Raw genomic sequence first — 26,557 nt, 5'->3', positions numbered from 1 at the left:
AGGGTCCCAGAGCCACCTGCTGAACCAGGAGGACAGTGGGGAGGGAAGGAGCACAAGCAAAGCAGGTAGAGCAAGGAACGGGGATGAGCTGAACCGAGAAGGGGGTCCTCCAAGGGACCCTTTAGGGTGAGGGTTAGGGTCCTGGGGGAACAAGCCTAGCCAAGAGCCCACCCCAAAAAGGATTGGAGAGTTATGGTGTAACTTAATTTCCTCCTCTGGCTGTGGGGATGGAAATGGTCACTGGAGTGGAGTCTGCTGAAAGCTGAGGTTCCACAGCACAAAGCTGAGAGGTGTCCCTGCCCAGGGAAGGGGCCCATCTGCACGGTCTGGACCCTGAAGCAGGTTGCTCCATTCACCTGGAGCACTCAAGTCCAGGTCACTGGCTGCGGAAACTAAAATCTGCACAAAGACACAATATTAAGTGTGAACCAGGGCAGCAATTATGCAAACCTGCTGGAGAATAAAAGAAACAAGACATAATGTGCAAAAGAAAGATGGGAAATTCATTTTGGAAGAAATCATAACAAAGGAATAAAAGAAAATTCCAGGAGTGCATTGTGCTACGGAAGTACTTGGCCAAACTGGGATATACCATGTGAATTCAAAGATGAGGTGAAGGGAATGAAAACGGATATTGTAGCAGTAAGGAAGCAAGTGGAGAAGCCAAAAGGGAAAAAAATATGACCCGATATATTATACCTACACAAATCACAGAACTAAGAAATAAATTAGAAACAAGGAACAAAACCAGTGTGTAAAAAACCACAAAACACCCTCAAATTCTTCCTGTAAAAGGAAGGCTCAAAATAATTCAATGAGTGCAGAGGAAAATAATGAAGAAATTAAAACAAGTGTTAATCAGTATGGAAGATCAAGTTCATAATATAATAACTGATATCTTTGAATAAAGAACCTAACAAATGAAACAGAAAAAGGTATTCAGCAATAAAATACTAAAACATTTTCCTGAAATGAAAGAAAAATTGGATCTGTCAGTTGAAAGGTCAGTCTGTTCTCTGGGAAAATTATATTGGATCATCCAAAATAAAGAAGTATTGTGAAAAAGTTATGGAACTTTATGGATAAGGAAAGAATTCTTTGGGCAACTGAGCAGAAAAAGAAAGCCACTTGCAGAGATGAAAAATAAGGCATGCCTCAGATTTTTTTCACAATGCTCAGTGCCAGAAGACTTTGGAGAAATATCTAGAAAATGTTGAGGGGAAAAAATATGGCACAAATATATTATACCCAGGCAAACTACTACTCATATGTGAAAGTACAGAGAGGCATTCTTGAATAAGAAAATGTGGAGAAAATGGAGCCCATTTTAGGGTGGGGCAAATGGGACACTGAACAAAATGTAGCAGTCTACAAGCTCAGTGAAGTAACTGGGTTGAAGGACTGGTGGGAGGCACTGAACCTATTTCTGAACAACTGTGGCAACTACAGTTATCAGAGATAAACCTTAAGAATATACAAACAACAGTATCACATTGAGAGGCTGAATAAGACAGACTCATAGCAATTTAAGTGATTCCTCTCATCTTTCCTTAGTATTGTCAGATAATAGGTTAAAAATAACATGGGCAGGTGGATTTCTTTTTTCCTGAATCCATGTTATCTTTGAACCAGGAGCAAAGTTAGTGTCTGATTTTATCTTTGAGAATAATTTAATGGTTCATTCAACAAATAGTTGAGGGCCTCCTATGTGCCTGGCCCTGTTCTAAGCTCCGAGGACAGCAGGGAACAAACTAGCAAAAATCCCAGCTGCTGAGAGCTTACGTGCTGGGGGTGGCGGGAAGGACAGACAAGAAATGGAAGGAACAAGTCAGTTCTATGATAAGTCATAGGGTCTAGGGAGTGGCTGAGTCAGGTGAAGAGAATGGCATTTGGAATCAGATCCCTGGGATTTGAGCCCTAGGTCTGTTGTGTTCCCCTGTGATCAGGCAGGTCAGCCTTTCTGTACCTCAGTTTCCCCATCTGTGAAATAGGGATGATGACCAAGACACTCTCAGGGTTGTCGGGAGTGTTACCCAAGCTAACGGCTTCAAGCCGTGCCTGGCACACAGCAGGTGCTATTGAATGTCTTCTACTGTTCTTATGGTGGAAGGTGATGAGCTTGCTGGAAGCAAATAAGATAATCCTAGGTAAACACTGACCTATTTTGGTTTTCTTCTTGTTCCGGTTTGCTAGTGCTGCCTTTTCACAAAACACCAGAAATGGATCAGCTTTTATAAAAGGGTTTTTTTTTTTTTTAATCTTCATTTTATTGAGATATATTCACATACCACGCAGTCGTACAAAACAAATCATACATTCGATTGTTTATTTAGTTACAAAGTTACAGTCTTTAGGCCATAAAGTGTCCAAGGTAATGCATCAACAATTGAGTACTGTCACTGGAGGATGGCCAATGGCATCCAGAAAACCTCTGTTAGCTGGGAAGGCACGTGGCTGGCGTCTGCTCCAAAGTTCTGGTTTCAAAATGGCTTTCTCCCAGGACATTCCTCTCTAGGCTGCAGTTCCTCAAAAATGTCACTCTCAGTTGCTCTTGGGGTGTTTGTGCTCTCTTAGCTTCTCTGGAGCAAGAGTCTGCTTTCAAAGGCCATCTCCAAAATGTCTCTGTAAGCTGCAGCTCCTCTCTCAGCTCCTGTGCATTCTTCAGAGTGTCCCTCTTGGCTGTAGCAAGCGCACTCCTTCTGTCTGAGCTTCTATAGTGCTCTAATAAACTAATCAAGACCCATGCTGAATTGGCAGGGCCACACCTTCATGGAAATTATCTAATCAGAGTTATCACCTACAGTTGGGTGGGTCGCATCTCCATAGAAACACTCAATCAAAGAATTACAATCTAATCAACACTAATACATCTGTCCCCACAAGACTACATCAAATAATATGTCTTTTGTCTGGACATAATATATCCAAACTAGCACACTTGTCTATAGTTTTGTGGGGTTTTTTTAACTTGACTTTCAACCTTTTGGATATATCTACATGTTCCATGCTTGTTTCAAAAATTTTTTTTCATTCTGTAACCAATTGGCTATATGTTGGGCTGAGGTTGATGCTGGGCATAAAGAGATAAATGACATACACACTGTTGGGGATGGAATCATGTCCCCCACAACAGGCACGTTTCGGTCCCAACCCCAGTCCTGTGGGTGTGAACTCATTTGTGAACAGGAGCTTTGAAGGTGTTATTAGTTAAGTTGCCCAAACTGAATGGGCCTTAGTGCAATAGGGCTGAAGTCTTTATAAGCAAAGGAGCTTGGACATAGGGAGAAAGCCAGGGGAAGAAGCTAGAAGTCAGCAGAACCTGGAAGGGAAAGGAGAAAACCACCATGTGCGTTGCCATGTGACAGAAAAGCCAAGGAGCCAAGGATCACTGGCACCAGCCCCAGAACGCCACAGCCTTCGGGGAGAAAGCATCGCCTTGCTGATACCTTGACTTTGGACTTCTCCTAGCCTCAAACCATGAGCCAATAAATTCCCCTTGTTTTAGCCAACCCACTGTATAGTATTCTTTTAGCAGCTGAGAAACTGAGACCGCATCCTATCCTTGGATTTCAATGGAGAGATGGGCAAAACAATTCAAATACCACGCAACAGATGAATATCACTGGTCACCAGGGAATTGCAAATTAAAACCACAATGAGATACCATTCCACACCCAGTGGAATGGCTAAAATCTAAAAGGCCAACCGCCAAATATTGGGGAATATGGAGCAAATGGACCATCAGTATGTGGCCTCTAGGGATGTAACTTGGTTTAATTCTGCTTCAGAGAACTGCCCAGCAGTTTTTAGGTAACATTGAAAATACATCCACCCTATGACCTGGCAAATTCCATTCCTAGGTATCTACTCAAGAAAAATAGAAACATCCATCCACAAAAGGATTTGTGCAAGAATATCCACAGCAGCTTTATTCATAATTGCCAAGAACGTGAAACAGTCAGGTGCCCATCAACAGAAGAATGGACAAATTGTGGCATCTCCATGCAGAGAAATGCTAATCAAGAATAAAAATAAAGCACCGATACATAAAGTGTTGTGCCAAAGGTGCCAGACTCAACACAAACAAGACCAAAACCACATGCTCTATGGTTATACTTATATAATATCCAAGAACCTGTAAAATCAGCCATAGGAAGAGGAGTCAGAGGGTGATATCCTGGAATAAGGAGAGAGTGAATGGAAAGGGGCATTTCTGGGATGATGGAAATGTCTGTTTTGGTTTGGATGATGGTTACAAGGATTGCACCATGTCCAAGTTCGCTTTGTTAACATTTTGGATCTTGCATTTTATTCTATGTAAATTATGCCTTAAAAAAACACACTAAAAAACAATACCCTTGGGCAGGTGTTCTTGGTTGCTATGCAACGGAGATGCGAGAATAGCAACTGCCAGGGGGAGGCTGGGGAACATCCTGGGGAGGGGATGATATGTTGGATCAGGTTTTCCAAAGGAGATTTGGAAATACAGCAATCCCAGCAGGGAGACACCTGGACAAAAGCCCAGAGGTGAGAAAGGGCTTTCTAGAAAGTACCAGTGGCTTAATGAACTCCCAGTTACTTAACTGAATTTATGTTCTGTCAAAGCTTCTTGAAGGTAGGTTCAGACTTGGTGTGTATCTGAGGCAAAACAGTTCCACCCTCCCTGCCACAAGCTTCTTAGATGTCAGCTTTATAACAGCTTTCTTTCCTAGTCCATGTAAGCTTTTTCCAACCGATAAATTGTTTCGAGGACTTAGTTTTTCTAAAAAAAATTATTCAAGAGTATTGCCTTATTCAAATAACCTGATACTTTCTATTTTCTCTCCTTAAAATAAAAAGCTGCAGATTCTCGTCGATACTGGAAGCAGTAACTTCGCTGTGGCAGGTGCCCCACACTCCTACGTAGACTCGTACTTTGACACCAGTAGGTAAGTGATGGAGCAGTGGCTGGCGTGGGCAGGTTTGGAGCACCACGTGAATTGACATACTTCAAAATACACCGGAACAAAACCGCCAAATGGCTATTTCTTTGGGGTTTTTTTGTTTGTTTGTTTATTTTGGGAGGGAGGGAGGGCAAGGAAAAGTGTGAATGTTGTATGCATATGTACATGTGTATGTTCATTACAAGGAAATTCATAGTGGGATTGTCTTAAGAGCCTTGGTGCATTTACATGATATTTGCGTTATAAAAATTGAAGTCAAACACAGCTCTTGTAGTCACACAAGTGACAAGCTGATGTTTAGTGCAGTCCCTCGGGTCCTAAGGAGGAGGTGGGCTCGTGCAGGGGGAGAAAAGGATTGTATGGGAAGGGGAGTCTGTTCTGGGCAGGGGGTGCGGTTGCTTCCCCAGCTGAAGCAATGCCTGGAAAACCACTTTTGCATTGCCCTTGATCAGGTGGGCCATTAAGGTGTGGCACACACAAACCATTTCTGGACAGGGAGGTGTTTCTGGGCGAAAGAATCCATGACTTGTTTGGAAGAGAATCAGTGTTGAGAGCACAAAGCTGGGGCTCCATGCTAGTAATTTAAGGCAGGGTTGTACAAAAAGAGGGGAGCCTGGATGGAAGTTTCTGGAAGTGAAGAAAGTTCGGGCAGAGTTGGGCCCTGAGTCTCCCTTCCTGGAGGGGCGCTGGGTGAGGCCCAAGGAACCCTAAGCAGGAAGCCTCCTGTCCGCTAGGGAACTCCGGGGAGCCTGAAGCCACACCGATGTGCACATCTCCATCTTCACATCTATTTGTGTGACCCTAAGATTTGAACTCAACAGACAAAACGAATAAGCTGATATGAAATGGTTTGCTTTTTAGGATCATGAGCTCTCTAACAGATTTGAAGCTACCGTGTCACATTTCCTTACTGAAAACCCTTTCTTACTTTCCTCACCCACATTGTTTTGTCCCAGGGAATAAATCCCAACTTCAGCTGGGGTAAAAACAAGAGGGGAAAAAAAAGAGGGGAAAATAATGACTGGGAAGCTTCCGAAAGTGCCAGGAAATTGTAAGAAGGGAAAAAGACTTCCTCTGTGTGAAAAATATTGGGAGAGGAGAAACCACCCACCAATTTCTACCAGCATCACATCTTGGTCTCCACTTTGGTGGCACAAATAGGTGTGGTCTTCTCCGATATGCCCAGCTGTAGCTTCCTGTGGGGGGGCAGGGAGTGGCATCTGGTGCTGTCCGGGGCCTCTTGGGGCTACAGAGGTATGGTCAGTCCCTTCCTCAAGGAACCTACAGCTTCATTTATGACGCAGTGTTCTGGAAAGCTTTCGTCATTGATATTCCAGGGTAGAAGTCCTGGCTAGTGGTTGCTTTGAGAAGACTAAATGTGCCCCAAAATTGTTGCTACAATCACAAAGATGTGTGTAGAATTGGAGGTGGTGTTTCTGTAGCCAGAGGGTTTATGATGCACCTGCTACCCTTTGACCTTTCCTATTCGGATTGGTGGTTTTTCCAAATCTTCTTCCCCCAAACGCCCCCCCCCCCACCAGTTGCTCTCTGCAGCTGCTTCATCATGGGACAGAACTTTGAGTGGGCCCAAACCTCTCCTTTTACCTCATGCAGCAGCAGGGAGGGTCCAGGAGGCCAAGGGATTTGCCCACAACCAAACTTCCAGGTCTTCAGTTTTCTAGGCATCAGCCCCAGCACCCCTTTTTATAACTTCCACTTTGTAACACTGAAATGAAATGCAAAGGTAATAGAACTTACCTCCATACGTAATTCTATAACGCCCTGATATAATGTAGGGCACGATAAAAGGGAAGTCACTTGTGGTAAGGTAACGGGTACCTCGGTGTAGATGCTCTGGCTGAGCTACACTAAGAGACGGGGGACATGGGAGGCTGCCCACGGCCGCGTGGGGGGTGCCGTGAACAGGGCGGGTCCACACCGACAAAGGAGGATCGCACTGAACTCAGACACCTGGAGGGGCTTGGGTTGGCAGTGCGAAGAATCCCTGCAAAATTCCAAACAAAATAAAACATCACCTTCCCTCAACCTGCTTGGTAGTTGCATTCCTGGAAAATCCAATGGGTTTTAAAAGAGTGTAAAAACTATTTTGTGTACCTGGAAAAAGGAGGTGCATTCTGTGCTCAGATGACCACTAGGCTTTTCACCCATTTGGATGACCAGAGGGACTTTGGAAAGTGGTGTGGGATGTGGGACAATTCTTCATTTTCTGTGACCACCCTGCACCTTGCAAGCCTGCGGGTGCTGGCCCACGAACAGCCAAAAACGCCCCTGGGAGGCAGTATCTTCGCCAGGGAGAGTGCTTATCTTGGTGGCAAAGCATTCCTTGCCCTGTGTTCTCTCCACTGAGGGGTTCCACTCTGTACCTCACATTTACTCATTTTTCCTACGGCTTCCCCAGGGCTCGGGGTGTAAGGAGCAGAACATCATACTTGGAGCTCGATCACTTATTTTGCAGAGTTTTCCTCCCTGCTAGGAGTCATTTTGTTTCTCATCACGCATGTGTAGGCACATAATACAGCGGAAGCAAACGGTTAGTCTGGGTGATATGTAGAATTATTTTGGGGGAATAAGCATGCAGATTCATCACCATCTATGGCTGCTTCCTTCCCTGTAGGTAAATGGTGGTTCTTTGGCAGCAGGACTTTACATGCCTAGCAACTCAGTCCCTGTAGCCAGGGTTCAAGAAGGGTCAGAGCAGACTTTTCAACCAGTGATCCTTTTTCCCTGCAGATGCAATGATTGAAGCATTCAAGGGTAAACAGCACCACAAATTCTGTGTACAATGTCATTTAGCATGTGTGCAATATTTAATCAACCATACAACCAGGCCTCTTTCCCATCTCTCTTCTGCTTCTTGTGTCATTTGGTAGAGCCATGGTTCTCTCTACAGGCTCTGGGAGGACACCTCTTTCTAACTTCTCTAACTTACTTGGTGTAATCAAATGGCTTTTGAACCCAGAGCCCAGCTTGCATTCAGGTGGCTGGTGGTTCCTCTTTTTCATGCCGAAAGACAACTCTGGTTCCTTTGCTCCTGATTTAATACGAAGACTCCTGGCCGCATCGACAGTGAATCTGATGGCTGAGCCTTCCCCCCTGCTAATCCCACACAAGAAGTCAGGGCACCCCTGTAGTTAGACTCCCTGCCTGCTTTCTGAGCAATCCAGGTTCTAATTTATTTCTCCCTTTGTAGATACCTAAGAAAAGGACTAACAGAAACTGCCAAGGTCTAGAGGAAGCCCTAGACTTGACTTTGCCAGTTTCACCCACTTGGCATTTCTGCTCTACAAAACCTCAGCTTACCTTGGTAATTTGAAAGTCATGTTGAAATTTACTGATTAAATATAAAATATTACTCACAGTGTGGGCCTCTAGCCTTGGCACTGCCTTTCTTTTAAATAGAAACATTCTTTAACAGGGCTGTCAGGTTTCTTTTTGCTAAATCAGATGGGAATTATTGCATTTCTGAGTTTTAGGCAAGCTCTGTTCCATCAACTGCTTCCTTATTGTCGTACTTGTTTTGCAGGTTAAATACTTACTTAGGTTTCCTTTAACCTTCTTTTATTTCCTTTCCTCTGTTTTTTTTTTTTTTTTTTTTTCCATGCCTTTTGTAGGCTTACAGTCAACTCAGATTACTGAAAAGATATAAACATTTCTTTCTATGTAAATTCTTGTGTCATTTATTTGTCTAATGCTTTCAGCTAACTTTCCAGTTGGCCGTATGTCCACTTCCCACCATTGTATTTCATGGAAGCCGAGAGAACATACTCACTTCCTTTCTCAGTTTTTGATAAGGGTTTCTGTTCTGAGATGTAGCCTCCTGCCCTGTGATGTTTCTGCATTTGCTTGTCCTTCTGATCTCCTTAGTTATAATAAGGTTCCTGGTTGGGTTTGTCAGTCTCTGATTCAAGTTCCTCAGTCTTTGGATATTCAGGTTTAATGCTTCCTGAAATGTTTTCCGGTAATTGGAGATTTGGCTTGAGGTTCTTTGACAGGAGCTCTTTGATTTATGGAATGAGACACCAGGCTACCATTAGTCATTTGTGTAGCTTGTCCCCATCAGAAGCCCTCTTTTCCTGGTGGTAAATGTTCCAATGAGTTACTGTATAACAAAAAGAAGGTCATGAATGTTTTTAAATATACTTCATTTTTAGCCAATAAAATAACCTTCATCCAGTTGGCTTGATGAGAGATGAAATACACTCATGCCCCTGACCCCTTACTAATCTATTAAGGAAATTGAGTGCGTTTCCATTAAAATGTCTCCTCACTCCCGTACTCCATCTAGGGTGAAGCCCCCTGAGTAGTTGTGGCAAGGGAACACTTTCTTTTTCTCATCTGACACTTGTAAGGAATTAGGGAGTTAAAAGAATTACCTGGTGACCTCATTGCAGAAGGTTAACCTGGATATTCAAGATCAAATGCCTCACCTTTCTAGGTGGGAGTGACAGATATTTTTGCCTGATTATTTAGATAATTTTTCCAAGCTTGCCTGTCATTTGCCTGTGCAGGAGAGGACTTGCCATTTTGAAGCCTGTGACCCTATGCCATTGTTGAGGATGTCGATGAACCACCAGGTTAGGCAGGCTGACTGAGCATCCCCCGGGACACCGTGATCTGGTCACTTTCAGCTTACTAAAAGGATAAAAGGGGTATCTGGTCAACCAACCTGTGGGTAGATACCAAATCCTGAAATGTGCAGAAGTGCCCCAGGGAAGTCTAAGGCAGAGTTCTTTAGACCCAGCATTTTCTGGGTGGGGTGGCTTAGGAGAACCAGAGCCAGTCCTAGGGTTCAACTCTTTTGAATTCTGCCTTTTCACTGTCTCTTTTGATGTTCTCTGAAAACAATAGTGGGTCTTTTTTAAAATAATAAAAAGTTATGTGGCTATTTTTTTCCTCTGTTCAATTGATTTAACTTTTTAATCCTATATTACCTGAATACTCATATCAGGAAGAACATCTTCCTGAATTAGATTCAAAATATTTTTATTGCTGTGATGGACTTTTCCCACCTGCCCAGATCACTGTTTGATGGCTACTTCTGACACCAGGAATGGACATTGCAGGTGTGAAGTCAATCTGGATTTCTCTCAATATATTTAAGTAGTGTACAAAGCAATTGAGGGCCAATTCATTTTAGTGTCAAGAGGTAGGTTGTTAGAAAATGAAGGAAGTATGCATTTTAATTTTTATTTAAAGTGCTGGAAACTATGCACTAATAATCCTTAGAACTGCTTCTAGTTATCTTTGGGGTGTTTACTCATTGACGTTTAGTTCAAGGAACCTGGGGAATATGAGCTTAGTATTATTTTTTCTCACATTTTCTATGACTGTCTTTGTTCTCCACTAGGGTAGCCAATAGCCTCATGTGTTGCTTTAATTTAGATAAATTAATATTAAATAAAATTAAAAATTCACTTCTTCAGTCACACTAATTGCCCAATAGTCCATGTGGTCACCATATTGAGCGATGCAAATATAGAAGATTTCTATCATTACAGAAAGTTCCAGAATACAGAAGAAATTTCTAGAAACCTGTGGTACAAGAGCTTGAAGGCTCCCCCATGTCCCCCTGACAGCTTTAACCAAGTCATCCTTCGCAGATGGGTCCCTTGAAATGGGGGTAGTTGGACTTCAGAATGAGACAGTTTGGGATATTCAGTGAGAATAGCTCTATAGGAACATTCCTAGAAAAAAAATCTTTGAATTTCTAACAAAAGGTCATATATTGAATAAAAGTAGCAAGTAATTAGAAAATCAAAATGGAGCTGTTTTATGGGGTACCTACCAGGTTCCGGGGTTCTGTTCTAAATACTCTCCTGTATTAAGTCTTTTCTTTATTAATCTATGTATTTTGTATTAGAGAAGTTGTTGGTTTGCAGAAAAATCATTCATAAAATACAGAGTTCCCATATACCACCCTATTATTAACACCTTGCATTAGCGTGGTACATTTATTACAATTGATGAAAGAATAATATTATAATTGTACTATTAACTATAGTCCATAATTTACAAGAGGATCCATTGTTTGTGTTGTACAGTCCTGTTTTTTTTTAATTCTAGGAACATATATGCAACCTACAATTTCTCCCTTTTAACCAGATCCTAAAACATGATTCCATGCTGCTAATTACGTTCACAATGTTGTGCTACCATCACCACCATCCAACACCAAAACGTTTCCATCACCCAAGACAAAAATTCTACACCAACTAAGAATTAATTCCCCATTCCCTACCCCAACCCTGACCCCGATAACCTGTGTTCTGGTTTCTGATTCTATGAATTTGCTTATGATAATTGTATCAGTGAGATTATAAAATGTTTATCTTTTTGTGCCTGGCTTATTTCAATCAATATGGTATAGTCAAGATTCATCCATGCTGCCACATGTATCAGAGCTTCATTCTTTTTTTACAGCTGAATGATATTCCATTGTATGTATATATCACATCTTGTTTATCCATTTGACTGTTGATAGTCACTTTGCGTGCTTCCACATTTTGGCAATTGTGAATAATACCACTATGAACATGGGTGTGCAAATATCTATTCGAGTCCCTGCTTTCAATTCTTTTGGATAAAAATCTAGAAGTTAGATTGCCAGGTTATGTGGTAATTCTATATTTGACTTTCTGGGGAACCATCAAACTGACTTCCACATCAGCTGCACCAATTTACATTTCCACCAATGAACGAGTGTTCCTATTTCTCCACTATGTTTTCCCTATTTCTCCCATACTAATTATTTTCCATTTTTTAAATAGCAGCCATTCTAATGGGTGTGAAATGGTTTCTCATTTGGTTTTGATTTGCATTTCCCTAATGGCTAATGATGTTGAGTACCTTTTCATGTGATTTATTGTGTATCTACTTCGAGGAAAAATCTGTTCTAGTCTTTTGGCCATTTTTAAATTGAATTGTTTGTCTTTTTAATGTTGAGATGAAGGATTTCTTGATATATTCTGGGTTTGAAACCCTTATCAGATATGTAGTTTCCAAATACTTTCTCCCATTCTGTGTGTCTTTTTTTACTTTAATGATGGAGCCCTTTGATGCACTAAAGTTTTTAATTTTGATTAAGTCCCATTTACCTCTTTTTTCTTTTGTTACTTGTGTTTTGGGTTTAAAGTCTAGGAAACCATTACCCAACACAAATTCTTTTAGATGTTTCCTTCTAGGACTTTTATAGTTTGGTTTTTACATTTAGGTCTTTGATCCAAAGTTGATTTTTGTATATAGTGTGAGGTAGGGGTCTACCTTCATTTTTTTGCATATGGATTGCCAGTTGTCCCAGCACCAACTGTAAAAAAGACTGTTCTTTCTCATTTGAGTATACTGGGCACTTTCAAAAATCAATAGGCCTTCGATGAGGGTTCATTTCTGAACGTTTAATTCAATTCTGCTGTTCTATATGTCTGTCCTTGTGCAAGTACCATGCTGTTTTGATTACTGTGACTTTGTATGAAGTTTTAAAATCATGTGAGTCTTCAGATTTTGTTCTCCAAGACGGTTTTGGCTATTCACGCCCCCTTACCCTTCCATATAAATTTGATGATTGGCTTTCCATGTCTGCAAAGAAAGCTGTTGGAATTTTGATTGGCATTGTATCAGATCTGTAAATCACTTTGAATAGAATTGACATCTTAATATTTAGTTTTCCAGTCCATGAACAGGGAATGTAGAAGTACATTCTATTATTAAAGTACTTATTAAGTACTTATATTTAGTGAATTCTTCTTTGATTTCTTTTGGCATTGTCTTATATTTTTCTGTGTATAAGTACTTTACGTCCTTGGTTAAATTTATACCTAGATATTCAGTTATTTTAGTTGCTATTGTAAATGAACTTTTTTTCTTGATTTCCTCTTTAGATTGTTCATTACTAGCATATAGAAATACTACTGATTTTTGTGTGTGGATTTTGTACCCCATCACTTTTTAAAATTCATTTATTAGCCCTGGTAGCATTGTTGTGATTTTTCAGGATTTTCTTTATATAGGATTGTGTCATCTGCAAATAGGGAAAGTTTTACTTCTTCCTTTCCAACTTGGATGCCTTTTATTTCCTTTTCTTGCCTAACTGCTCTAGGGCTAGAACTTCCAGTACAATGTTGAATAACAGTGGTGACAGTGGGAATCTTTCCTTGTTCCTGATCTTGGAGGGTAAACTTTCAGTCTTTTACCATTGAGTAGGATGTTTGTGGGGGCGGTTCATATATACCCTTTATCATGTTGAGGAAGTTTCCTTCTATTCCTAGTTTTCTAAGTATTTCTATCAAGAAGACATGCAGGACTTTGTCAAATGCCTTTTCTGCATGAATTGAGATGATCGTGTGTGTGTGTTTTTTTTCCTTAGTCTATTAATGCAATGTATTTCATGAGCTGATTTTCTTGTGTTGAACCACCATTGCATACTTTGTATAAATCACACTTGATCATGCTGTATAGTTCTTTTAATGTGCCATTGGATTGAATTTGCTAGAATTTTGTTGAGAATTTTTGTACCTATATTCATAAGGGTATTGGTGTATGATTTTCTTACCTTGTGGTATTTTTGTCTGGCTTTGGTTTTAAGGTGATGTTGGCTTCATAGAATGAGTTCGGGAATGTTCCCCCCTCTTCAATTTTTTGAAAGAGTTTGAGCAGGATTAGTGTTAATTCTTCTTGGAATGTTTGCTAAAATTCTCCACAGGAGTCATCTGGTCCTGGACTTTTATTTTTATTTTTTTATTTTTTGGCGGGGGGTGGGTAGGGACAGTGGTATTTACTGATTTAATGTATTTGCTAATTATTAATCTATTGAGATCTTCTATTTCTTCTTGAGTCAGGGTAAGTATATTGTGTGTTTCTAGGAATTTGACCAATTCATCTAGTTTATCTAATTTGTTAGCATACAGTTGTTAATAGTGACCTCTTATAATGTTTTTTTTATTTATGTGGGATTGTAGTAATGTCCCCCATATTACTTCATTTCTGACTTTAGTTGTTATTTGTGTCTTTTTTTTTTTTTTTTTTTTTTTTTTTTTGGTCAGCCTAGTTAAAAGTTTCTTGATTTTATTGATCTTTTCAAAGAACCAACTTTTGGTTTTCTTGATTCTCTCTTATTTTTTTATTCTCTATTTTATTTATCCCCGCTCTAATCTTTGTAATTTCCTTCCTTCTGCTCACTTTGGGTTTATTTTGCTTTCCTTTTTATGGATCCTCCAGTTGTGAGGTGAGGTTGCTGATTTGAGAACTTTGTTCTTTTTAATGTAAGCATTTAGAGCTATAAATTTCCCTCTTGGCCCTGACTTCACTGCATCCCATAAATTTTAGCATGCTGTGTTTTCATTTTCATTCCCCTCAAGATATTTCCTAATTTTCCTTGTGATTTCTTCTTTATCCATTGGTTGTTTAAGAGTATGTTGTTTAATTTCCATATATTTGTGAATTTTCCATTTTCCCCTCTGTTATTATCACTTTGCTTTATTGCTTTGTGGTCAGAAAAGATCCATTGTAAGATTTCAATAGTTTTTTTAATTTTTGAGGCTTGTTTTGTGACCTAACTGATGGTCTATCCTGGAGAATTGTCAATGTGAACTGGAGAAGAATTTTTATTCTGCTACTGTTGAGTGAACTGTTCCATGTATGACTCTTCTAATTGTTTCATCATATTGTTCACATTTTTTATTTCCTTATTATTCTTCTATCTAGGTGTTCCATCCATTATTGAAAGTGGTGTATTGAAATCTCTTACTATAATGCCAAACTGTCTCTTTCTTCCTTCAAATCTGTCAATATTTGCATCATATACTTTTGGGTTCTGCCAGTAGTTGCACATATTTTTATAATCATTATGTCTTTTTGTTCAGTTGATTCCTAAATCAATATATAGTGACAGTTTTTATCTCTCATAACAGTTTTTGATTTAAAGTCTGTTTTATCTGGTGTTGCTATAGATACCCCAAGTCTCTTTCGGTTACTATTTGCATGGTATACATTTTTCCATCCTTGACTTCCAACCTACTTGTGTCTTTGAATTTAAGGCAAGTCTCTTTTAAATAGCATATAGGTGGGTCATTTTTGTTCTTTTTTATTTTATTTTGTTTTATCCATTCTGCCAATCTCTGCCATTAACAGGAGAGTTTAATCCATTTATATTTAGAGTAACCAACTGATAATGCCTGAATTTCTTCTGCCATTTTGCTATTTGGTGTTTCCAAATCTTAACCTGTTTTCGCCCCAATTTCTTCTGTTAATGCCTGCTTTCATATTTATTTGATTTTTTGTTTTGTACCATTTAGAGTCCCTTCTCATTACTTTCTACATATATTTTTCATATATTTTCTTTGTGGTTACCATGGTGCTAGTAAGGGCACCTTGAGTTTTGCCTACCAGTTTTAAAGCTGCATTTTCTTGATTTGCCCTTGCTCCATTACTACAATCCTTTATCTGTCTTCCAGAGTTTTGAGGAAGATGGCTCTGCCAATTTTTGCTAGTTGTTGGAAGATTCTGTGGGGTAACAGCACCATGGAGCATCTCACCCTGACTTCTTTTCTGTATTAACTCATTTATTCCTCATAACCCACCCCATGAGATATGGTGCTGTATTATCCCCATTTTTCAGTTGAGGAAACTGAGGCACGGAGAGGTTAAGGTAACTTCAGTCAGGTTCACACAGCGAATAAATTGTTGAACTGGTATTTGGACCCACTCAGGTTTGCTCAGCTGCCTCTGATCTCTCTGCAAGTGGCAGCAAAATATCCAGAATGTTCCCCCATTAGGGGAACAGCAGTCTGGTCAGGGAAGTGGAGAAGGCATGCTAAATATACATTCAGGCTGGTTTATGGCTCTTATCACTAACATTAGCATCTTCTAATAAATTTTCTATATACTTGACAGTAAAATAGAACCTCTGAACAGAAACTTATAGAATGGTAGATTGTTTTTCTTCTACTAGATCAAGGGTTTTTGTACTGCAGCCTATGGGCCAAATCTGACCCATTGCCTGTTTTTGCAAGTAAAGTTGTACTGGAACACAGCCTTTCACATTTATTTACATAGTGGCTGTGGCTGATTTCGCTTTAGTTATATAGGCAGAGCTGAGTAGTCATAGCAGAGATCATATGACCCCCAAAACTAAAGCATTTATTATCTGACCCTTTAAAGAAACAATTAGCCAACTCCTCCACTAGATCAGATCCACCAAGCATTTCAAGACAGTTAACTCTTTGCTAAGCAGTAGTGTGTTTCTGAACTGGAGAACTGGCCTCAATTGTCAAAAGAAGCTAAATAGTTCATTATTTTTATTGCTATTCAGCATAAATGTGTGGCACCCCTCCTGTGTGCCCAGCACATCTGAATTTACATTGGCACAGAAATACGGCATTCTACCAACCCTCAAATTCCCACGTCTCAAGGACCTGACCATCTGCCTTTCATGGTTAATTTCTGGGGGATCGCTTGGCACTCAATGCTCCTGGGGTCCATCTGCTCTCACTTTTCCATCTCGGTGGCTGCTTCTTGTCCGGAGAGGTGTGTGCACAAAACATTGACTTCATGCTGTTCTTACTTTAAGGTCATGGTGGAGTGAACTAAAATAGAAAGTAAATATTAAAATTAGATGCTTTTCATATTTTATATTTGCACAGTAAGGAGTTTGGCCTTTGTTTTAGTTTCCTGGCTGCGAAAACAAATACCATAAAACAGGTTGGCTTAAACAATGGGAAGTTACTGGGTCACAGTTTTGGGCTCAGAGAAATCCAAAACTGAGGCATTAGTAAGACTATGCTTTCTCCTTGAAGACTGTGGCATTCTGGACCTGACTTTTGGCACTCCTCGGTCCTTGGCTTGTCCATCACATGACAGTGCACATAATGGCATCTTCTTCTTTCTCATCTGGATCCCATTGACTGCCAGCTGCTTGCTTCCCATGGCTTCTCTTTCCTTGTCCAAGGAAATCTTTCCTTTGATTATAAGGACATCAACCATATTGGATTAAGGCCTGCCCTCGTTCAGTTTGTGTTCAACTTAACTACAGTAATAACATCTTCAAAGGACCTATTTACAAATGGGTTCACACCCACAGGACCTTTTGTGGGGGACATGATTCATCCCCAGTAGTCTCCAAAAAGAAGCCTGGCCTTTGTCCTGGCTCCTAGGGGGATAGCCTCTTAATCTTTGGGGTCATCTGTGATAATGGCATCTCTTGTTATTCTTGGTGAGCCCTGGACCATACCTGATAGCTCATATGCAAAGGATGTGACAGGGTGGAGCAGCCACAGGTCGTCTAAGATTGGGCTGATGGCCACACCAGAAAGATCATGGGTCTAGGGGGTTGGGTTTTTAGCCTTGTCACATCAGCACAACGTCCCCGACGTCCAGAAAGGAAGGGGAGCCGGAGATGAGTTCACATGGGCACTGATTCTACCCATCCTGCCTATGTAATGAGGCTCCATATAAACTCGAGACACTTGTGGCTTCATGACTGATGAGATGCATGGCTGTGCTGCGCAGGGGACGCGCTCTCACTCCACATGGACACTTCACATTTGAGACACTCCAAACCTCGCCCTTTGCACCTCTTCATTTGGCTCCTTATTTGTATTCCTTTCCTTTAATAAAACTATAATCGCAAGCCCACGCATACCTCATTTTATTGTGCTTCACTTCATTGTGCTTCACAGATACTGCGTTTTTTTAAAAATTGAAGGTTTGGGGTAACCCTGCATTGAGCAAGTCTGTTGGTGCCATTTTTCCAACAGCGTGTGCTCACTTCATGTCTCTCTGTCACATTTTGGTAATTCTCACAATATTTTAGACTTTTTCATTATCATTTTATGTTATGGTGATTTGTGATCAGCGATCACAGAAAAACATGGAAGGATTTAACCACAAAATGAGAGTCCCTCTCAAATCCTACCACCCAGAGGAAACCACCACTAATATTTTAGTGTAATAAATTGTTTTGCAGAAGATTCTGCCAGGTATATGAATTTTTTGTCTTAACTTATATATTTGCTGCTTCACTGAAAATTAACTTTCTCCCTGACCCGAAACCAGATTCCATTAATGTCCGTATCATCCTACTTGTATTACTTTCTTGGAGGCTGCCGTAACAGATTTATACAAACTTAGTAGCCCAAAACAAGAGAAGTTTATTTTCTCGCAATTTTGGAGGTCAGAATTCCCAAATTAAGGTGTTGATGGGGCCATGCTCCTGGGGAGGAGCTTTCCCTAACCTGGCAGCCGCCAATCCCGTGGCTCTGTGTCCCCAAATCTCCCTCACCCTTCTCTAATAACGACACCGTCTTTGAATTTAGGACCCACCCTCATCGAGGATGACCGCACCTTCATTTAACAATTGCATCTGTCAAGACCCTGTTTCCAGATAAGATAATATCCCAAGGCTCTGGGTGGTCATGAATTTTGGGGGAACACTGCTCACCCCAGTAAGCTACAGCAAAGACTTACTAACATGCATTAAAGCTGCAGAGTCTTAATATTAGAACAAAACAAAATGAAAACTGCAGGCCACAGAATGATCCGTTTGGTGATTTGACCCTTACGTGAGAAGTTTGATTTTTTTCTTATGAGCATCATGGTTTGGATGCCCGGTTACACCTGTCTAGAGATGTCCCTTCAGTCCCTTCCTTTAGTGCAGCAGGGTTTCAATCTCAAATGGGCTTTAAGTGTGACCTTACAGGTCCTGACACCCCCAGCCTACCGAGCCTGGGGGGCAATTTAAGGCGACTTGCTGAAGTAATCTTGGTCAAGTCGCTAACCTGCTTAAAACCCTCAAGGGTTCCTTGTGTCCTCATTGTAAAGATCATAATATCTGAGGACCCTCAGGCCTCTTCCCTCCCCCAGCTCTCGGCCCCTTTGCCCCTCTCTCTGGGTCTGTCTGCCCCAGCCCCACTGGTCCCCTTGCTCTGTATTGACATCACCAACCGGGCACCCACCAGGACCTTGGCATGTGCACCCACCCCCACCCCAGGACATCCTTTCTCCAGAGAGCCACATGGCTCGTGGTCTTTGTTTGGGCCTCGTACCAATGTCATCGTATCACAGAGGCCTCCCGGCTGCCCGGTCACTCGCTGTCCCCTGCCCTGTGTTGCTCTTATCCCCACCTGCAACTTGACGCATTCAGCTGTTTGTTGTCTGTCTCTCCTCACTCGAGCGTAAGCTTCAAGAGGGCAGGATGTTCATCGGTGCTGCCTTCGGCCCTGTGAGCACGCGACAGTCATTCACAGAGTGAATGAAAACAATGAATGAACAGGCTCACTTTTCCGGGGGACCACCCCAGAAGGACACGTTCCTTTCTGACATCGTTGCACCGGTTTTCAGTCCTCTTAGTGGTCGGTAAAAACATCCATTTCAGGGCACTCTTGCTGGTGATACTCTTTTTCCGTAACTCTTACCCTTAGATTGTTGGGGTCTTGGTTCCAGATCACATCCCAGTGACTCATGCCCAGCGTGTCGTTAGCTTCGTCCTCTATCTCAGGGTGCGGGCATCCAGCTGGTCCTGAACCCGGGGGGAGGCTGCAGAAGGAGACCGAGGCATCAGGAGGCGCCTGGTTCCCTAAGGGGAGGGGCTCTAGGCTTGGGCAGCGACGGCTCCATCGTGACTCCTCACCTTGTCAGACGCGTGAACCTGAGCCCCAGCTCCGGCCTATGTCACGGAGCAGCAATGCAGGATCCCTGTAAAGCCAGAGGCTCAGGCAAGGCCCCGCTTAGCTGTGCCATCCACAGGCTGAAGCAGGTAATGCACTTGACATAGCCGCGTTGAGCCTGGGCACAGGGCAGAGGTACACTCAGGGACGCCGCTAGCACCAGTGCCTCCCCTGACCGTGGCGTAGAAAACAGTTAACCAAACCTGGCATCAGCACTGCCAATTATCAAGGCTCCCTAATTTAGGGCAGCCGTCTGGGCCACAACGACTGGCCATCTTGTCTTTGTGATTTGGAGAACGTGGATTTGTAGACAGAACTACACCTTAAACTCTCTTAAAGGGATCAGCTCTGACAGCCTTTCCTTTAACTTCTCCAGGTCCAGCACCTACCATGCCAAGGGCTTTAACGTCACTGTGAAGTACACACAAGGGAGCTGGACGGGCGCCGTTGGGGAGGACCTCGTCAGCATTCCCAAGGGCTTCAACCGCTCCTTCCTGGTCAACGTTGCTACTATCTATGAATCAGAGAATTTCTTTTTGCCTGAAATTAAATGGAATGGAATCCTTGGACTTGCGTATGCTACCTTGGCCAAGGTAAGGATTTAAGTAAATCAAATAACGGGGACGAGATTCTGAAAAGGGCTGACACTCAGGCCCCAGCTGTCACCGGGGACACACATAAACCCACAGTCAGCGAGAGTCGTGTGGTTGGAATAGACCAGCGTTCACGTCATTAATTATATTTCTAAGCATTTTTTAAAGTTAAGGCCAATAGCACTAATTCTGCAAACCTCCTTGCAAGATATAATAATAGCCTTAGTTTTTTGTGATTTTGCATCAGTTTTAGTTATATAGTTAAAAGTATTAGTAGACTCTGAATCATTTTGATGATGTTACTTGCTTAAGAGTTTTCATTAGGGTGAAATGAAAAGAAAACACACCCTTATTAAATCATACATGTGCGTGGAGACGGCACACACAGTGGGCCCTGGGCCCAGAGGAGGTAGAAAGGGCCTTGGCGGGGCCGGGTGAGCCTCCCGCTGCCTTCCCCACCCTCCGCACCCCCTCAGGAGACACTCGGAGACTCGGAAGTCCACACTGGGGATTGCCGGCCACTTGACATTGTGATGAGCCTACAAGGAATTTTGGAGTCCTTGCTTCCATCAGCATAAGGACCTTCACAAATCAGGGAGTGTTCTCCAAATATTGGTCCTTGGGGCCGACACAAAAGCAGTAATATGAGGGTGCAGGGGGAGGGACGCAGGAGATATTCCCACCAGAAGGCGAAGCGTTGGCAGAGGGAGGTGGGATTAGACCCCACGGGGTTTGTGGACACTCGAGGAAGGTGGAGGGAGCTCACCTGTCCTGACCCAGGACTGGACACCACTCCTTGGCCTGGCATTGCCCAGAGATAGACTCTGAGCCAGAGCTAAGTGTTGAAGAAAACAGGACCACGATGGCGGAGCAACAGGCCCAGGAAAGCCGAGCTGCCGCTGGCTCTGAGGCTCCAGAAAGGTCTGTCTTCCTACCCTGTGGGAACATTTGTCCCAGCGCAAGTTTCTTTGCAAATGGCGGGGGCATCGTAGGGCTTCACAAAGAGAAAGAACACAGTTGCCCAGAGCCTGTTCGACACCAGGCTGCAGACATTAGATGTCACATCACTGGTTCTCGTGGCCGTCCCATGAGGTGGGCTTTGGAAGGTCCTGTTATCCCATCTGAGAAACGTGGGGACTGAGAGACTACGGAACTCATTAGGTCGAGGAGCCCCCTTTGCTCTTGGCAGGCTGGTAATGACTTACGTTCCTAAGTATGTTTCTACTGGCGATATGACTTTGGGAAAAATGCTTCATCTTTATGTGATTATTTGGAAGTAAAAGATGTGAGTAAAATTGATTTTATGCTAATTATTAGGAAATGCGGGGTAAACCTAAATTACCAGCATTAATGACACGTAAAACATCTGTGCGAACAAACTGCTTCAGGGGTATTTTGGGTGTCTGGACTCTCCATGTTGCCTTTCTCCTTGTCCATGAAATTTCAAGGAGATTGCCAACAGTGGACTTCCTGTTGCCCAGTTTGGGGAGACAGTAACAGGATTTGTAGGAAATGGAGTCGATGAGTTTCTCAGCTGCTATGACAGTTGTGCTGGTTTGGAGCTGTTACTTAAACCAAAAAGGCCACATTCTTTTAATCCATTCCTGTGGAGGCAGACCCATTATGGGTGGGACCTTTTGATTATGCTGTTTCCACGGAGATGTGACCCACCCAATTCAAGGTAGGATTAAGTGCCAGCCTCCTTCAGTTAGGCTATACCTTAACTAAAAATACTATCTTCAAAAGGTCCTGGTTACAGTCTTCAAAAGGGTTTGGGATTGAGATTTAGAATGCTTTTTATTTGTTTTCCATTTCGTGAAGCACATAATTTAAACTACCTCCTGGAGTTAAGGCTGGAAACAGGGCTGGCAGGGGACCCAGAGGGTCATCTGGGTTGGTGGTCCAAAGGTGTTTCTGGAACACTTCAGCCAAGTAGTCGGTGGCGGTCATGGAGAGAGGCAGCCCTTGGTCTGTCCCACTGCTTCCATCCAAGGCCGTGTGTAGACACCACTTATAGGCTTGTTGTACTACAGCATCCCAGGCCAACTGCAGACCAATGGAATCAGACCCTCTCGGGGTTGGTCCTGGGCAACTTTATTTTATAAACTCATTCCTTGTGAAGAGCCACTTGACAGAATAATAATAGAATCTTTACATTGTGCCAGTACTGCTCCAGGCACTTTATATGCATCTACCCATTTACCCCTGGAGCAGCTCCAGGAGGTTTTTATTTACCCACATTTTACAGATAAGGAAACAAGCAGAGAGCCAGGATTGAATTCCAGACCATGTTTACTTTGCCCTGCTGCCTCAAGAAGGCAGACAAAAGGAGAACCCCAGGCTGGGCCACCCCCAAACCCATCTCATTTCAACTGGGGACTTTTCCTCATTCCTTGATGCAAACACAATGAGTTTCAACAAAGATCATATATAGAGATTGTGCCAAATTCTGCCAGAGAATTCTACTAGTGCCAGGAAGGAAACAATTGGAGGCCAAACACAAATGGACTAAGCAAACGAAAAGATTTATATGTAGTAGATAATGGAAATCTACTCACTCCCTCTGGCATTGTAGTTTTAGTTTCTAAGATTAAAAAATAATCATTGCTTATGTTCACCATAGGTGGTTGGAGTTGGCCTGTAGCATGTATGCTACTACGGTTCTCTGTGATGCTTACATCAAAAACGATCAACTCGGTGACTAACTGCTATCTCCCAGTCATCTAAGCCGAAGTCTAAACCAAAGTCTAACCTTTCCTCCATGACCACCATTTTGCTTTGCTAAAGCTGCTGGAATGCAATATACCAGAAATGGATTGGGTTTTATAATGGGGATTCGTTAGTTTACAAATTTACAGTTCTAAGGCCATGATAATATCCCAATTAAGGCATCAACATGATGATACCTTCTCTGAAGAAAGGCTGCTGGCATCCAGGGTTCCTCTCTCAGATAACAAGGCACAGGGCCTGCGTCTGCTGGTCCTTTGCTCCTGGGTTTCGTTGCTTTCAGTTCCTGGTTCCAGTGGCCTCTCTGAGCTTCTGTGGGTCCTCTCTTAGCATCTCTGGGGCTTTTCTCTCTGCTTCTCTGGGTGTTTCTCTCTGAGCTCTCTAGGCGTCGCCTATGTCCTTTTTCCTCTCATAAAGGACTCCAGTGAGGGATCAACACCCACCTTGAATTGGGTGGGTCACACGTCAGACTGAAATAACCTAATCAAAAGGTCGCACCCACAACCGTTCTGCACCCACAGGAGTGGATTAAAAGAACATGGCCTTTTCTGGGGTATATAACAGTTCCAAACTACGACAACCAACAACAACTCCAGCCCACCTCTGACTCAGAGAATCCCAAGATTCCCAAGAAATCATCCTTTTTGCTTTTGAGTCCTTCTGTGTAAAATGGTTGTATCCTCTGAATGTATGGTTGTGTGCAACAGAGATACATAGCAAACCAGGTGTACCGGAAATGGCCGTGAGGAATAACAGGGCTCTTTCAACTTCGGGAACACAACATTGTTCCTTTGGCTGCTACTTTCCCTATGGCCAGTGTTCAGCAGCTTAGCCAAGGGCTCAAGACTCAGACGTAAAACCCCCTTCTCAGGGTCTGGACGAAGCGTCTGCCTGGCACAGTCATCTTGCATTTCCCTGGAGGCTGAGAAAAGTGAATAAGGGTTTCAGAAGCAGAGACAGCTCCTGGAGAAACTGCTCTCTCCTTAACCCAGAAATGTCTAAGATTAGAATCCACCACCTACCTCGGTAACCCACTTCCACATCTTCTCACGCCTGCCTCACAAGGCAGTCATGATGATAAGTGTGGCAGAGTCTTAATAGCTTCCGGAAAAACTGTCTTATTTTTACAACACAGCCGCACCAACAGGAAAAATACCAAGCGGTGGGAAGTTCTGTTGTGGGCTTCTGATCACTGTACCGCATCACAATCCCGTTTACTGTTTAGCCTTGAACAGTGAAATATAAGGAAAAAGAATATCGTACATTGTGCTGGGTCTCTCCTTACTGCGCAAGTCATGAAGCAGTTGTCCTTCTTTTCAATCCTCCCGCAGCCATCAAGTTCCCTGGAGACATTCTTTGATTCCCTTGTGATGCAAGCCAAGATCCCCAACGTTTTCTCCATGCAGATGTGTGGGGCGGGACTGCCAGTGGCTGGATCTGGTACCAACGGAGGTAGTCTTGTGGGTATTTTTTAGTCTTAAATGGGAGAAAAAAATCACAAATTGGTGGGGCTATTTTTACTACCTCATTAAGAACCTCGTCAGAAATATTTGAAACCTGAGCATACTTATGTGCCATGAAAAAAGTGATAATCCTTGTAATAGAACCTAAGAAAAAGTGGATGAAATTAAATAGCATTTTGTCCTTCCTAATCATCCTGTCATCTAAAAAGATAATTCTCATTCTATCCCCACATCCCACTAAAGCTTTCCTTTATTGTCCTTTGAATGTCGTTGGCAAGGACTGTGGTCGGGGAGTGGGGTGGGAGTGGGCAGGGGAGGGTATGTGAGGAGCAGTGGGGTGGGGGGGGATGGAAGGCGGCCCTTGCTCTGGCAGGCCTGTGCCTCCCATATCCCATTAGGAGACAGGGACATCTGTGCATCCTTTTTTACTCTCTCACACACAGCTACATCCCCGCACACACACACACACAGCACACGAGTTTGTGCTGCAGCCCCAGCGTGCCCTCGGGTGACCCTGCACGCAGAGGTCTGGGATGGGGGGTGACAGGCACGCTACCCGTGAAGGGCCCCTTTGGGGCTGGATGCTGCCAACCCCTTTGCTCCCTGATTCCGAGAGGCAGGCTCTGTTTCATTTGCTGACGATACACTTGCTTAAAGGGGCGAGTGTAGCCTGGGATTTGTGGGGCAGTATTACATGGTTTTGCAAAGTGACGTTTTGAATACAGAAGCTCTTTCATTCTGCTTCCTCTTCTCTGACTTCTGGGGAATTAAACTCCTGTCAGTCTATGTGGTTAATTATTTTTATTGCCTTTCTGTGGAGGAAACTCTTGATATTATGAAGCTGAAATCCTATGGATTTTCTTTAGAAAAAGGCAACCACCAAAGCTTCTCAGTTTTGCCAGGGAATAATATTGTTTGGCTTTGAGATACATGTTCCCAAATGTTCCCTGTTTAATTTTAAAATGTGGGTGTTTCTTTTGTAATATCACAATAAAATGAACTTGCGGGCTCTGGCTGAGCTTCACCTCAGCGTGTGTGCCTCTGTGTGTAACCTGTGCTATGTCTCTGTATTTTTCCCCCTTATACCGGTAAATATTTTCCTTCCCAGGTCCTGGGTGGAATTGAACCCAGTTTGTACACAGGAGACATCTGGTATACCCCAATCAAGGAGGAGTGGTATTATCAGATAGAAATTCTGAAATTGGAAATCGGAGGTCAAAGCCTGAATCTGGACTGCAGAGAGGTAGGTGCACTGTGATTTCTGTTGTGTCCGTCTGTCCGTCCGTGTGCGCCTGAGTCACTTAAATCTGTCAGCCAGGCCCTGTACATGAAATCAGAAGTTGTTCTAGCTCAGGCGCATTGCATGAAAAGATAAAGGGTCTTTTTATATGGTGAGTTTAAAACTATGAAAGGACACCCAGCCAAAAAGAAAATTGCTTTCTTCCAACCTCTTGACTTAACAGGGGAAATCAGCATAAGGCTAATAAGCATGAGGAAGATGATTTGGAGCGTCACCTTTCGCCTTCTCTCAGCCTCTTGGTCCCTGGCACTCCGTTTGGGAGCAGGAAGTGAACAGGTTTTGTCATTTGGGAGGTGGGGAGGGCAGGGAGGCTGAAAATCAGCCAGATGAACCAGAAGAGTCACCAGCTTTATTGCCCCTCCACAGCTAACCCATCACCACTAACCCCCAGGACACAACTCTTACTCAGAGAGAAGGTACGCCTGGCTTGATGCTACTGGAGAGGGGTGGATGTGCAGAGCTGTGATCCCAGATCCCTCACGAGCCACGCCACACACACCCTTGCTGCATTTGGGCACATGGTGACATTCTCCCTCTGATGCTTTCGGGGAGCCTCGATCTTCCACAGTGTTTTCCATGGGGTTTATAGGAGATGCCGGAATGTCATGGTACTCCTGCCTGGTGGTACTTCTTTTCATAGGAACCAGCACATTTCCCCACACAGCCTGGGTATTAGTCGGGGTTCTCTAGGGAAACAGAACCAACAGAAGATATCTATAAATAGTATGAGATTTTATAAAAGTGTCTCATGCAACTGCGGGGATGCACGAGTCCAAATTCCATAGGGCAGGCTGTGAGCTGGCATCTCTGATGAAGGTGTTCGATGAACTCTCCAGGAGAGGCTGGCGGGCTGAAG

The 26,557-nt window shown here is 42.9% G+C and overlaps 1 protein-coding gene across 1 annotated transcript in view; it reads left to right on the top strand.

The window, feature by feature from the left end:
* The window catches only part of BACE2 (beta-secretase 2), a 105,233-nt gene that overhangs the window by 45,345 nt on the left and 33,331 nt on the right, over nt 1–26,557 (top strand). The window contains exons 2-5 of the mRNA XM_037831451.1: nt 4,840–4,928; nt 19,995–20,211; nt 24,270–24,398; nt 25,510–25,644. Coding sequence (XP_037687379.1) covers nt 4,840–4,928; nt 19,995–20,211; nt 24,270–24,398; nt 25,510–25,644 — 570 coding nt within the window. The remainder of the gene's footprint in view (nt 1–4,839; nt 4,929–19,994; nt 20,212–24,269; nt 24,399–25,509; nt 25,645–26,557) is intronic.

The sequence above is a fragment of the Choloepus didactylus genome, chromosome 1, assembly GCF_015220235.1.
Source record: "Choloepus didactylus isolate mChoDid1 chromosome 1, mChoDid1.pri, whole genome shotgun sequence".
Taxonomy (NCBI): domain Eukaryota; kingdom Metazoa; phylum Chordata; class Mammalia; order Pilosa; family Megalonychidae; genus Choloepus; species Choloepus didactylus.
Note: the sequence above shows the minus strand (reverse complement) of the source record. Positions and strands in the feature narration are given on the sequence as shown.